This window comes from Sinocyclocheilus rhinocerous, unplaced genomic scaffold (assembly GCF_001515625.1).
Source record: "Sinocyclocheilus rhinocerous isolate Xijiao unplaced genomic scaffold, SAMN03320098_v1.1 scaffold1319, whole genome shotgun sequence".
Lineage (NCBI taxonomy): Eukaryota > Metazoa > Chordata > Actinopteri > Cypriniformes > Cyprinidae > Sinocyclocheilus > Sinocyclocheilus rhinocerous.
In genome coordinates this window covers 438,077-452,758 of record NW_015650691.1, presented here as the reverse complement: position 1 = coordinate 452,758, position 14,682 = coordinate 438,077, and the positions used below count along the sequence as shown (strand labels likewise).

The following is a 14,682-nucleotide window of genomic DNA, read 5'->3' as shown; positions in this document are numbered from 1 at the left end:
TATAAACTGGAATATAAATGGCAATAAAAGAATAAAAAAATGATTTCATTTTTGTCACACATATTTAAATTTGTAATTACTTATTACTTATCTACTTGTATCTATTGTATATTTTATTGACTTACCTTTAAAGTTACGTTTTATTTTAGTAGTAGGTATTCATTTGCAAGCAAAAGATAAAACAGTCAAGGCATTGATAGATCAGTGCGTCAAAATCAGTGACTTTCTTAAAGTGCAATATTTGTGCATTATCTGATTAGTTTAGAACAAAAGGAATCTGTGCATTCGCTGATTAGGACGATTGAATTGTTTCGATCGATTAATCTTGTCTTGCAGTCGGTTATCGGCAGAGCGTGACTTTTACTCGACTTCTGTTTACAGCCATAGCTAGTGAAACAGGAAGTGAAGAACTCACGACATAACCTGTGTAATTTTTACAATGGAGCGAGACACTGGTATAATCAGTTTAATTAAAGCTCTTGGGTGAGTAACGCTGAAATAAACACAATTTAAAATGTTGTTCTGTTTATGTCAAGATAATTTCACTCACAGCTGTTTTAATATTTCATAGGTATAAAAGCGGAGAGTGCTTGAAGAAATGTAAATGTGACGAATTACCTTGCCCGCTGCTCTCCTGGTTGGTCTCAGAACTAAGAGAAAGTTGTCCTGATATTCCAGGTAACCCAACCGAGACCTGTCCTACACACTCCTAAATTCACTAACGAATTTCTATCTCTTTTTTTTAGTAATATGTTATGCGTGAATAAAGGATTTCAATGTATCATATTTAAATAATAATAATTTAAATAAATAAATTATTTGAATGAATAGACTTTGAAATCGAATAACAATTATTTATATTTAGGTTTAATTTTAGGCCTGCGTGCTAACAGCAGGCCTAGAATTAAACCTAATGCAAAAAAAAAAAAAACCCTGCCAATAAGACAACATTTTGCACAACTTTACTTCAACCATCCTTTTTTTTTGCATTGTGTTGCATTATGGATAAAATGTAACTGTGCTTCAGCAAGGCATGTTGGTGGTGCAGTTCTGGTCGGGGAGTTGAGGGAAGTGCTGAAGGAGATGTCCTGTCCTCAAAATGCACTTACATCAGAGCACCTTAGCCCACTTCTGCTGTTTAGAGTGACTGGTAAGGTTGGGAGGTGATAGAGGATTTCAATCTGTGCATTTTTAGGATTTTCTGTGAAGAGCTACTGTACATATTACCTTTCAATTGACAGAGTTTTTGGTGTCAGAGTTGGCGACAGCACGTATGCTGACATACAGAGAGAGTCATCCAGAAGATACAGAACAGAGTTGTGAGTCAAAGGGCAAAGAGCAAAGAAAATGGGAAAGTCTTAATATGGGCAATAAAGACGAGCATCAGGAAATCAGTCCAGCACAAGAGGATAAAACTAATTGGAAAGAAGTAAATAAAGATCTTGCAAAACTGTTTCAGACTCTTGGCTTAGAAACATCCTCTCAGATGAGTGATGCCTGTGCAGAGGTAAGAAACATCACCTGTGAATGTTAATTATTACTAGAGATTTTAAATTTTTTGGTGATCTCTAACATATGCGTAATTTATTCAGGTGGAGACACGGCTGACATCACTTCCAGAAGGTGAAGTGCCAGAAGCATTACTGAAGACCAGTCTGAACTCTGAGCAATGGGTATGTATTAAAGTGAAATGGTATGTGCACATCTGGAAAAAAACAAAAAAACTTTGGAGCAGGAGCATGACCAGAAATTGTTGATTTATATTGATTAATTATTTGTATTTATTTTTGTTGTATTGTTTGTTGTTTATACCTATTCAGATGTATGTATGTATAGTTCACCCAAAAGTGAAAATTTGCTAAAACTTTACTCACACTTACAGGCCATTCAAGATGTAGATGACTTTGTTGTTTTTCATTGGAATGGTTTTTGAGAAATGTAGCCTTACATCACTTGCTCACCAATGGGTGCCGTCAGAATGAGAGTCCAAACAGCTGATAAAAACATCACAATAATCCACAATTCACTGCAATTAACATCTTGTGAAGTGAAAAACTGTGTTTGTAAGAAATAAATCCATCATTAAGGCATTTTAATTTTGAACCATTGCTTCCGGCTTAAATACCAGTCCAGAATAATACTTCATACAGTGAAAAAGTCCCCTGTTGTCCTCTTACATCAAAATCCACCAAAATATTTGTTTAGAACTGTTTTCACTTGTAAATAGTAATTGATCTGTGCATATTTCTCTTCTGATTCTGACGAGATGGCTTTTTTACTCGATTTTAGCCATAAGCAAAGGATTGAAGTTAACATCTTAATGATAGGTTTGTTTATTACAAAAACACATCTTTTTTGCTTCAGAAGACATTAATTGAAGGACTGGAGTTGTGTGGATTACTTGTAGATTATTGTGATGTTTTTATCAGCTGTTTGGGCTCTCGATCTGACGGCACCTATTTACTACAGAGGATCCACTGGTGTGCAAATGATGTAATGCCAAACTTCTCCAAATCTTTTCTGATGAAAACTCAACTACATTTTGGATTCTTCTAAAGATAATTACGATAAAGACGTACTTTTTTTGACTACCTGACAAACACCAAAAGGGCCAAAACATTGTTTGTCTACTATTTAAATAGCGGTTGAGAGCATTGTAGCAGTATGCTGTCTTTTTGTTCTATTATGTATTACAGAGTCACATTGACCTTTTTTAGAGCTCTGTCCCTGAACAAATATTTTCACATTTATTTTTTTTCTTAGAAAAACATTAATGACATCAACAGAGCTCTCTGTAAAGATTATGAATGCCGGCGCCAAATGATGATCAAGCGTTTCCATGTCACACTACAATCCTGTACTTGGGGAGAGAGGGGAAAGGTATAAAGATTGTCTCTTTTGCAAATCTTCTAGCATGTATTGTAATATGTTTCACTGAGCAAATTCTCCATATTTTCTTTCAAGGAACGCAGTGCTTTACTTTCTTCCATGAAAACCTTCACACCTTCTCTCGAGTCCTCCGTCTCCATTGCTACGCTGTTGGCGGCAAGAGAGGATGAGTCTCGCATTAGGCCTGTTAAAGCAGGGCCTTCAACAGCTGTTCACAAGGTGCCCTTCACCTAAGTTTTGTTACTATAATTCACTTTTTTTCTCCAGGGTTGAATGCATTAAATTCAGTGTTGCAATGTGCATAAGAAAAGATTTAAAAATGGATTTATACACAACATTTGTTTCTGCAGGTACTGATGGGCAGTGTGCCAGATAGAGGGGGACGTCCAGGAGAGATTGAGCCACCGATGCCCAGCTTTACCGGTCGCAGTGAGGGAGGAGGTAGTCATCATTATAGAAAGAGAAGACAAGAATATTCAGGAAAGAAGAAGAAAAATAAAAAGAATTAATTTTTTAGTGCTAGTTTTGTAACTAACAGCACAACAAAAGAGCTTTATGTTAAAAGGAGGCAGTATTTCCCAAATAAAATGCTAAAATAAGACATTAATGATCATGGAATATGTAAAAAAAAAAAAAAGGAATTATTATTTAATGTTTCAAATTACTTAATGCACCATTTAATTTGATGAACAAAAATGTGATAAATTCATTTCAGTGAAATGTACAAATATGAATGGCTACAATCTGTATTTACTTTGAACATCCAAGATCTATCATGATATTATTAAAGTAAATTATGTTTCCTTTGAAACAACATTTTCTCTTTTAACTCCCTTCTCCATTTCCCCTAATAATATGCATTATTATGATGTCTTTCTTTTTTTATGTGCATTTAGTTGTTGACATGGTAGTTCAGGCAGTGGCAGCAATCCTTCAGTGTGACATGCGATATTTCATTAAAAACTATTTTAACATTATTCTAGATCTTAAAATACGTGGTTTATGACCTTATTTGCGATTTAAATGACATAAAAAATTTGTGTTGTTATGAGTGGCGGTAGATACGATACGATAGTTGTAGAATGTTTTACACACACACACACACACACAATGTCTGGTCAGCTATCCTTGTAGGGACTCTCCATAGTTCTCAAAAAAAAAAAAAAAACTCACTCTGTATGATCTATAAGGGTTTTGAAAAATGGGGACATGGGGTAATGTCCTCATAAGTCACCTTCTCCTTGTAATACCTATGTCATACCCATGTTATTATACAAATTTGTGTCCTCATATGCCAAAAACGCGCACACACGTACGTTTATATGTTAACCTATAGTCCTAATGTTATGATATATACCCCTTTGCTGTTTTATCTCGCTGTGCTATAGTTAAGATGGTAACACTTAGGTAGAGTTTATAAAAATATTTATCTTATTGTTATAATATTCCTCAATACTTTGGTGTTTATTGTTCTGTTTGCCGTAGTTGAACTTGTGGGCAGTAAATGGTTAACTGGAGAGTTTGGATTTAGACGCTATCTGGTAACCAAGGACGATATTCTGCACTCACACACCCTGACAACACATTAAAAAGCGATGAAACTTTGCAACACAACACTGCACAACCGATGCATTTCATGAAATTATATTTACACTAAATTTTAGGACGGCTAAATATATTTTTTCCCTTTGGAGTCGACGAAACGTACACTTTAAACTTAATAGTAGACTATTAAGTGATGCTGGTTTGTTGTCAGTTAGTAGGCTTCTAACGTAATTTTTACGAGTGCTTTTTCCCCTTACAATACTGGATCATCCTAGATGTGTTTATTTGAATCGATTAAATTGATTTGATACAATCCAAGCCATGTCTGGAATTCAGCATGCATCCAATCAAAGCATCAAACCTTTTAAATCGAGTGAGGAATATCTTTATGCCATGAAAGAAGACCTGGCAGAATGGCTGGGAGATTTATACAGCATGGAGATTGACGTGAATAATGTTTTGGAGGTGTTAGAGACAGGTGCGCTGCTGTGTGCCCACGCAAATAACGTGACACGCGTGGCGGATGATTTTGTGAAGAGGAGCGGACCCACGGAGATCCATCTGCCCGCTTCTGGAGTCACTTTCGTCAGCTCTGCCCATCCAACAACATTCCTGGCTCGGGATAATGTCACCAATTTCATCAACTGGTGTCGAAAAGAGATGGGCATTCCAGGTATATTTTATTATTTTAAATGTAAATGAGACGTTTCATATTTGTTTAATATAGAATTATTACTCAACAGAGCATACAATTAGTTTGATAGAAAATCACGTATTTGCAATTATGACACTTACCACTAGATAGTGCCGTGAACTCACAATACTAGAGAAACTTGTGAAGGGTTGGGCTGTTTGTGCACATTTAAAGCAGCACTATGTAACTTTCTCTGTGTTCAAAATTTGCAAAATGTATATAATGAGCGAGTACATCATGAATTCATCTTCCAAACCGCGTTTTTGTCTTATTCCGAATCACTACGGTACACTTATAATAAGTACTTATATTTGGACTATTGTAGCCTGGTCGGGTCGTCACCGCTGCGGAGTAACACATACCTGCGTGAATCGCCACAGACATAAACTTAGAGAAGTAGCTCCGGTTGGAATGTTCGTCCGCGGGATGTGTGCAGTTCTGTTTATTAACCGCTAGAGCGCCAAAAGTCACATAGTGCTGCTTTAAACCGAGTTTTTCCTCATTCAAATTTTTATACATAAAAATGTGAATAGAACATTTAGATTAACATGTCATATGTTCACTCACATGAGACGCCAGTTATAGTGTCTAATAAAAGCTGTAGATGGGGACCACCATTGAATCACATGATCAGTTGAATACAATTTTTCTATGATATGCTATCTATAGTAACAAACATTTTGCTAGTGGAAAAAAATTAATATTGAATAACAAATTTCTGTAATGACACCAGTAACTGAAAACTTTATTTTTTGCTTTATTTACAGTCAAACCCAAATTTATTCAGACACCTTCAACGTTTCTCACATTATCACAGTTTATTCGTTATAGATTAACGAATAAATAAATGGTAATAAAATATGACAGGAACTCAGAGTTAAACTGTGTCAGAACAAATTCATCTTGATAATGTCAGATAATTTTGATTGAAATGTATGTAATGAATAAGTACACAATTAAATAATACCAATTTAGGTCAACCAATTACCAAGCAATGCTTAATTTTGTTCAGTCTGTGTTGTAAAAAGTTCACATTAGCAATTAAAGATAAAACACTTAAGCAAAACATGGTCAGGTCAAAGTGTCTAAATCATTTTTGGTCCCAAATTTTTATCAATCTTAACGGTACTCCACTGTATGAAGAATTTTTGGGTATAATATTTCATAGTTTATTTTGCTATCCTCACTTACATAGATGAACTATAGTGTCCTGCACCTGTTCTTATAGACTCTGTTTTCTGTTACCATCCTAAACTCTCCCCCTTGCAGATGTACTGATGTTTGAGACAGATGACCTTGTCCTGCGTAAGAACGAGAAGAATTTTGTGCTGTGCCTTCTTGAGGTGGCCAGACGGGCCTCTCGTTTCGGCATGGTTTCCCCAGTCCTCATTCAGCTGGAGCAGGAGATAGAGGAAGAGATTCGCGAAGAGTTGGAGGACTTGCCTGCTCAGCCCAAACCACAGAGGAGCCTAATAAACATCCAGAATCTGGATGAGATGGTGATGCATCAAAGATGAAATTCACTTAATGTTTACTGATGTGCTGAGGGCATTGCATTTTAATTAAGAATTGAATCTAAATTAAGCAATTTTTGCATAAAATAATTTGATTCTATCAAAATTATCGTTTTTGATTATGATTAAATTTTGGTTGATGGGCCAGCTGCACAAACATAGCCAATATATTAGAACTATAGCTGTGTCCCAAATGACACACTATGCACTCATGTACTTTTGCACTATGTACTCAACCGTGTATAGAATGAATTAGATAAGGTTATTTTGTCATTCATAATAGGAGCCCCTCCCCCTTCGGTATGTAATTAAAGCTGCGACAGTTGAGTGCATGAAGTGTCCAACATCTGGGTATCTAAAGTGCACTTTTTCTTTTTGGAATTTTCAAGTGTGAACGCACTACTCACACTATTTATACTACAAAGCGTCATAGAATAGTGCATAAGTACACGATTTGGGATGCACCTTATGTGTTAAGAACTATATTTGGATGAAATGATGCCTTTAGGTGAATCTCACAAAACCTGTCAAGAACATATTTCACATCCCACCGCAAATTTAAAAGAACAAAAACTCTATAACGAAAATAAAACCTACTTTAGTATCATAAAGATTTTGCATTGTAACATGTCTGACAACAATTGAGAACATCCCCACTCCTATTTTCAGTAATATAAATGATACAATATATAATATTTTTAATGTAATATACAAATATTTAAATTATAAATTCATTTATCATGGTAATTTTAAATAACATTTTATTTCTTTTTTTTTTATTGTGTCCAGGCAAAATGATTTTCATGACTGTATGTACAGTATTGAGAATAAGATTTCCTGTCAAGAACATATTTCACATCCCACCGCAAATTTAAAAGAACAAAAACTCTATAACGAAAATAAAACCTACTTTAGTATCATAAAGATTTTGCATTGTAACATGTCTGACAACAATTGAGAACATCCCCACTCCTATTTTCAGTAATATAAATGATACAATATATCATATTTTTAATGTAATATACAAATATTTAAATTATAAATTCATTTATCATGGTAATTTTAAATAACATTTTATTTCTTTTTTTTTTTATTGTGTCCAGGAAAAATGATTTTCATGACTGTATGTACAGTATTGAGAATAAGATTTTTGAATTACCCTAAAGAGAATTTAAGAGGGGAAATATGCTTAATTGTAAAAAGAATTGTAAAGAAAAATACATTTCTGGCATTCAAAATATATATTTTTTTCTCTCTTGAAGTCTAATGAACAGTTTCTCTATCACAGTCGCTGTTTGTTATTAGTTATTAGTCATTTAACAGATACTTTAATCCAAAGCAACTTGCGTGTAAGTACACTTATTACAGACTCAAGCTTATCGTCTATAATTAAGTGTCTTGCTCAAGGGCACAGTGACGCAGCTCATCGTTTGCTCCTTCCAGCGACTGAACCATTACACCCCCCATAACACAAACCCCACTGTTATTAAACAGATATGGCATGCAAGAGAATGTCTCAGAAACAAGGACACCCAAAGGATCAAAACCTAACATCCATCTATACCTATAAGATTCATGCCTCTTTTTACCATCTAAAATGATTTTCAGGGATAGGAAAAAGGAGAGGAACTTTGAATTAGACTGCTATTTTGATTTGTGGTTCTCCTCACTGATTTATGGAGGCTATCAAAGTGGCAGGTTCCATCTGCTTAGAATACTCTGTCAGAGGTGTGTGGGTCATGCCAGTAACGTTTCTGAGTTTGTGTGTGTGCAGGTCCAGCTTCTGATAAGCCGATGCACCTGCCCATCCCAGTTCCCCATGGTGAAGGTATCAGAGGGCAAATACAGGGTTGGAGACTCCAACACTCTCATATTTGTGCGGGTACTGTATATAAAATCTCAATTTATAATTTTTATAATCTGTCAATTTATAATTTTTCAAAGCACTACTCTTGTTCCAGCACAGACAAGCAGAAATATGTGTTGATCCATCATCAATAAAAAATATTTTACTGTCTCAGAAGCGTTGTTGAAAAGAAATGGAAGAGTATTTGTTTTGTGGATATGATAAGAGATAAATGGCTCAAACTCAACTGCAGATGACATTTGCTCATAAAGATGTGTGTGTGTGCGTGTGTAGATTTTGAGGAATCATGTTATGGTGCGAGTGGGCGGAGGATGGGACACCCTGGAGCACTATCTCGACAAACATGATCCCTGCCGCTGCACTTCTCTCAGTACGTGGTTATGCACACAAACACACATCTACAACTACCTACAAAAATTAGTATCAGAAATTATATAAACAGTGAAAGGTTTGTGGTTGTTAATCATGTATCTCAACCCAAACAGTTTTGGGTGAACTATCCTTTTAAGATTGGTTTGCCTTTATGAGGTACATTATGAGACATTGTAGTGGGATCATGCCTAGTGGCATAGTGTTTCTATAATCTTCATTAATATATCATTACATCTCAACACTTGGAGCACATTAAAAGAGCTTCTTTAATGAATTGAATCAGTATTTCCTTTCTTTTTTTCTCTTTCACATATACATATCAGTACATAAGTTGACCACACGCCCCGGTACTCTGGTCCATGAGATCAAAGAGCGTTTAACCGCAACACAACCTGATGGCCAGAGTGCTTCTCAGACCACTCTTATGCTGAGCCGAACTCAGTCCCCTCTTCAGCCAGTTGTCTGGACCCCTTCAGCCGCCTACAAAGCCCAGAGAGGAAGGCCCTCTCCCCCACGCTCCTCCTGTTCCCCTGACCCTGAACATCAGCCCAGCCGCCGGAGAAACAGCCCCTCTCCTAACAAGTAAGTTCCCTATTGGAGTAAGGTCAGCTACCATTGATATGAAACATTGGAGACTGTTTTATTGATTGGGTCATAAAATGTTGGCGTTTCAGACCACAGCACATTCATACTTGAATTCTGGTTTGATAAGCATTACCAAAATAGCGGTTTAACTTTTGGTGTTATGACAACAAATATGGTCTATTTTGATTTCACTTTGACAATGTCAATTCGGCATGAAATGAAAATTCACAAATATCATCTTATTGATGATATTGTGAATGATTCGTTCATGCATATTCAAATTTTGACCTTGTAATTTTTAATCAAAATATCATAACTGGATCTTCCGGTGGAACAGATTCTCTCTTTGACATAATTAAATCCTATAAACTCCCATTCAGATCCCCCCCCCCCCCCCTGTTTCTGTTGCTACTTCAGATAGATTGCAGCTTTAAATGAACATTTTCGTGTGTATATATAGTCTGAACTTTTTGAAATGTGATTGGGTGAATAAAGAATCTTCCCCGGGCATAGATCTGGCTAACAGGATGATAGAAATCCACTTAAATCCCTTGGATTCTCACAGACACATTACTTGCCATCTGAGGTTTAAAAACCCCAACAATAACAACACCCCGAGTCTAAGGAATTAACATAGCAAGATGGAGTTTGTGTGCAAGACAAAGACAGAGACAGGGACTGAGATTTTTTTTTATTTAACTTAAAACTGAGCATGCCTCTTCAGCAATTATACAGTCACTAGGAAACAAACTTGATCCACTTCATCATGACATCTCATTAGCAATGTCACGCTTTTCAGCAAAGACCTTTTCAAAGCATGTAATTACAGGGGCTATTATTTCATATTATTATTATTACCATAGTCTCTATCATACACACATTTAATGACCACCACATTTAATGTTGGCTATTAAATTGTTGTATTAAAATTAGTAGAATAACAAAAGGAAGAAATGAACATTCATGCTTCATTCGAGAAATGAACCATGTTAATGCTGTGCATTGATTTGTGCAGTAATATATAGTAACTCTTAACATGAGGATTTTAGACTGCTATTTTAATCATCGGCTTGCAACCATGATCATAAATGACTGTATCATTAAAATCATTATCTGAAATTATATATATATATATATATATATATATATATATATTATACTCACATATTATATGAGAGTTTGCATTAATTGCAGTCATTTACCAAATTTTAAAACACTGCTAGATAACTTGAAATACTTTCTGTAATTTCTTGCATTTGCTTTCTTTATAAACCCAGTCAGTAAAGTATAATAAGAATTATAAGTAAAGAAAATGGTAGAAAAGTGGGATCTTTGGGATGAGAAATGAGCAATACAAGAGATTTCAATTGGTAAAATTGGAAAACAATTGAATATTGTTGACATATAATGACTTAAATTGTGAAAGTAGAATATAAAGCTAATGCTAATAACAATAACTGAATGGCAATAACAAAAATCCATTTGCATTTACATTAAATGTGGTCAAAATCAGTCCCAGGCCACCTCAAAATGCAGAAAACTCATGCTGATGCCAGGTCTACATGGGGCCAAAAAATAGGTTGTTTTAATGTATGTCCATGAAATGTCAATTTCATCTAATCCCTTCTGATTATATAAAATGGCCATATGCTTAATAATGAATATTTGTGTCTGTAAATACATGATACTATTAGCAGCTGTTGAGAAAGCACGGACTCACTGACACTGACAAGGTTCTGTGTGGGTGTTTTTCCAGATTAAGAGAGAGGCCGAGTACTCCATCTTGTGTGTACACTTGTGCTGACAGTAAAGACAGCTTGAAAACAAACTCCTCCAGCAGGAAAGGCAGAGAAGCAATAAGGGCGTCACCAGCACCTCGCCTCACGAGCAGTCTTCCACGGGCCACCCATCATCCTACCACACCACAGCCTGAGATACAGCGTCCTCAAACTCCTCTAGTCCTTCAGAGGAATGCCAATCAAATTCAACCCCAGCAAGTGCCTGAGAAAAATCTGGGACAAACATGGACCAAATCACAGTTTGTTTCCAAACTGAGACAAAATTCCACACTTGGATTAAAAGGACGAGAGAACCAGGACAAAGCGCACCTTGTCTCAGACCCACAAGAAAGTCCAGGAAGGACCTTTCAGAGTCCTCTGAGAAATACACAAACATGTTACAAACCTCCGAACATCACCATTCACGATCCAGAGGACATTGGGGGTCCCAAAAAGAGTTCACATTTCATCCATACCTTTTCTCCTTTTAAAGGGCTAGTGGGGGCCCTTTCAGAAGCACGACACACCAGACCTAGAACACCAGCTAAGATCTCTCAAGAAGAGTCCCCAAATGAAATTAAACATATTCTGGATATAAATGAGAAAGGCCAAACTGAACAAAGAGCAGAAAGATCAGTCAGCAGGAAGGTACAGCACTTGGCCCTACCGGTGCTGAACATTGTGCAGTCTCCTCACATTAACAGCTCAAGTAAATCTTCCGAACGCTTCCTTGATTCTCAGAAGTCTCAAGGAGATTTAGGAGGTGAAGAGGGAGGCATTGAGAGAAGTTACCTCTTCACTCCTCCTCCTCTCAGCCCTGCTCAGGAAGCCATCGTCTATAAGAGCCTAGAAGAGGAAATCTTGTCTAATCTACAGCAGCTAAGCATTGACTCAGAAACTAGCACTAGCTCTGATGAGAAGAACCATGAGAATCCCAACAATTCCAGAGAGATCCCATCTGACCAGTGTAAAAGATCTAACAGATCAGCAAGTCTTGATCGAGCGACACCCAACAGTGGAAACAGGGCTTTTGATGCAGTCATTGCTGAACTCTCTGGTGGCCCAAGGAAGTTGGAGAAGGTGTCAGTCGAGAAGTGGGTGAACACTCTTCATGGTCTCAGAGGGAAGGTGGAAGAAGACCACGTTACCACACATCACCTTAAGGTCTCTAAACCTTGTATGACCAGTTCTTGGTCCTCATTGGGATCCAGTATGGATTCAAAGGAGACTGCTGAACTTGTGAAGGTGCCATTTGACAACTCCAATGCTGAGACCAAAATTCCTCATGGAAAAGTATCAAGTTTAGGAACTGAACATGTAAAAAAACAGAGGAGTTCTTTATTCAGACAAAGGAGATCCTTAAGGAAGCCCGAAAGAGTGCCATCAATCTTCAAGCTAAAACTAAAACCCTGTGTGCGACCGAGACGTGATCACAGGTCTGACCACAAGCCTTCAAAGATCCCAACACCAGTTTTCTACAAAAGAACAAGCAGTAATGAGGGACACTCTCACAACCAGAGAGGAAATGATTCCCAACGTGGGCGTTTTGGCACAGACAAGCTTCGAGGAAACACTTGGACTAAACCAAACTCCCAGGTCCCAATACCAAGTACAACAACATGCCAAAGATCAAACAAGGAGCCACATGCAGATCAAGATCTGGAATCTTAGGTTTAACCGACAACTCAGAAATTCACAGTTTTGTCATTTTAGAGTTTACTGAAAATTTGACTGCCAGTTCAGATGAGCCGTATGTTGGTCAAGGACTGGTTTACCTGCTAAAAATGCACTTTTCCGAAAGCCTTCAAGATCAGTTACAAAAATCACAGCACTTTCATCAAAGAATGAAGTTGCCCTAACTAAAATTAGACATGTTGGTGGCTTGTTGATTGTTTGTACATATATTGTTTACACATATACATACTGTACATCAAAAAGTACAGTACACGAATTAATAAAAACCTCCTTGACAACAGTTAATGCCATAGCAAAGTAGCAAAGTATTTTTGTTGTTTTTCATTACTCTTTAGTGTCTAATTAATTAATATGTAAATGTTAACTCTTTGTCAAGATGTTTACTTCATCAGTTCCACTCTGTCCTACTCTGTTAAGTCTATTTGGAAGAATGTTTCAACTGTTTTTGAGTCAGTGGGGTCCAAAACAACACAAGAGCCCACTGGCTTTGATTGTATGGACAAAATAACACTTTTTTTTAATATCTCTTTTGTGTTCTACAGAATAAAGAAAGTCATATAGGCTTGGGATGACATGAGCGTGAATAAATGATGACAGAATTTTTATTTTTGGTTAGATTATGCTATATCCAGAGCTGTTTAACATATAATTTGGTTTTGACTTATTAGACTTTACATTAAAGGGTTAGTTCACCCAAAAATGAAAATTAGCCCACAAATTACTCACCCTCAAGTCATCCTAGGTGTATATGACTTTCTTCTTTCAGACGAATCCAGTGGGAGTTATATAAAAAATTGTCTTTGATCTTTCAAGCTGTTTAATGCTACTCAGCGGGTGTTGCAGTTCATAAGTCCAAAAGAAGTTAAATAAAAAGTGCCTTTTCTCACACGGCTCCGGGGGGTGAACAAAGGCCTCCTGTAACAATTTTTAATATAACTCCGACTGGATTCGTCTGAAAGAAGAAAGTCATATACACCTAGGATGACTTGAGGGTGAGTAATTTGTGGGCTAATTTTCATTTTTGGGTGAACTAACCCTTTAAGGTTCGCAAAGAGTGTTGTCTGAATTGATATCCTTTTTTTTCCTATGAGCATTTCTCCTCATTGTCACACTCAGGCAGGAGGGTGGCCTGTAGACGTGACGGATCAGATGTTCCATGTAATCCGGTGTTTCATAGTTGAGGATGATGAAAGAGAGGAACTCGCCCCATTTAATAAAAAACGATACACTGACATCAGAGCTATGTGGATGTTTGCCGCATCAAAATTCATGTCCATGAACAGTTTTGAATTTTTATGTTTTTACATTTTGTAACATGCTGTAAATATGTCACGACTGGACAAGGCTTTTGCCCTGTATGCTGTTTATTCCTGTCAGCTCCACCAAGCATCCCGCTAGCGTTTCTTTCCAATTATGTTTCCAGTCACCTTGTGGTTCAGTGTTTTGGCTGCTGGTTTTATAAAAAACTCTTGGCATAAGTCTGGAGCTAATAATAGCCTCGTCAGAACTGCAGTCTGTCACAGTACAGCAGCTGTGCTCCCTTGCAACTTTCTTCTCCTTGTTCCCTCCCTCCAACCCCAGTCTCCTTTCATCCCCCACTCCCCCTTCCTTAACATCCCCAGACTCTTGTCAGTGGAGAGGAGCACTTTGAATATATCCTCAGAGGACTGTGAGAGCATGATACTATGAGGACCTCACTTTTGTGGACTCGGGATAAAAAGATTAAATTCAGCTTTTTGGAAT

The 14,682-nt window shown here is 36.9% G+C and overlaps 2 protein-coding genes across 2 annotated transcripts; both read left to right on the top strand.

The window, feature by feature from the left end:
- Positions 1-366: 366 nt before the first annotated feature.
- LOC107712132 (protein FAM98B-like) lies at positions 367-3,700 on the top strand. The gene is made up of 8 exons (XM_016517275.1): positions 367-483; positions 572-678; positions 1,028-1,150; positions 1,242-1,507; positions 1,593-1,673; positions 2,764-2,880; positions 2,965-3,108; positions 3,240-3,700. The coding sequence occupies exons 1-8, from the start codon at positions 440-442 to the stop codon at positions 3,396-3,398; spliced, it is 1,041 nt and encodes a 346-aa protein (XP_016372761.1). The 5' UTR covers positions 367-439; the 3' UTR covers positions 3,399-3,700.
- A 1,055-nt stretch (positions 3,701-4,755) lies between these two features.
- On the top strand, positions 4,756-12,968 carry LOC107712131 (GAS2-like protein 2). Its single transcript, XM_016517274.1, has 6 exons — positions 4,756-5,107; positions 6,398-6,627; positions 8,417-8,524; positions 8,783-8,879; positions 9,205-9,463; positions 11,223-12,968. Exons 1-6 carry the CDS (start codon positions 4,756-4,758, stop codon positions 12,913-12,915), a joined length of 2,739 nt encoding a protein of 912 aa, XP_016372760.1. The 3' UTR covers positions 12,916-12,968.
- The last annotated feature ends 1,714 nt before the right edge of the window (positions 12,969-14,682 follow it).

Coding starts and splice junctions, on each gene's coding strand:
- LOC107712132 (XM_016517275.1), top strand. CDS start 440: ATGGAGCGAGACACTGGTATAATCAGTTTAATTAAAGCTCTTGG. Junction 1,508..1,592: donor TGAGTGATGCCTGTGCAGAG/GTAAGAAACATC, acceptor TAATTTATTCAG/GTGGAGACACGGCTGACATC. Junction 1,674..2,763: donor GTCTGAACTCTGAGCAATGG/GTATGTATTAAA, acceptor TTTTTTTCTTAG/AAAAACATTAATGACATCAA.
- LOC107712131 (XM_016517274.1), top strand. CDS start 4,756: ATGTCTGGAATTCAGCATGCATCCAATCAAAGCATCAAACCTTTTAAA. Junction 8,525..8,782: donor ACACTCTCATATTTGTGCGG/GTACTGTATATA, acceptor GTGCGTGTGTAG/ATTTTGAGGAATCATGTTAT. Junction 8,880..9,204: donor CTGCCGCTGCACTTCTCTCA/GTACGTGGTTAT, acceptor TATACATATCAG/TACATAAGTTGACCACACGC.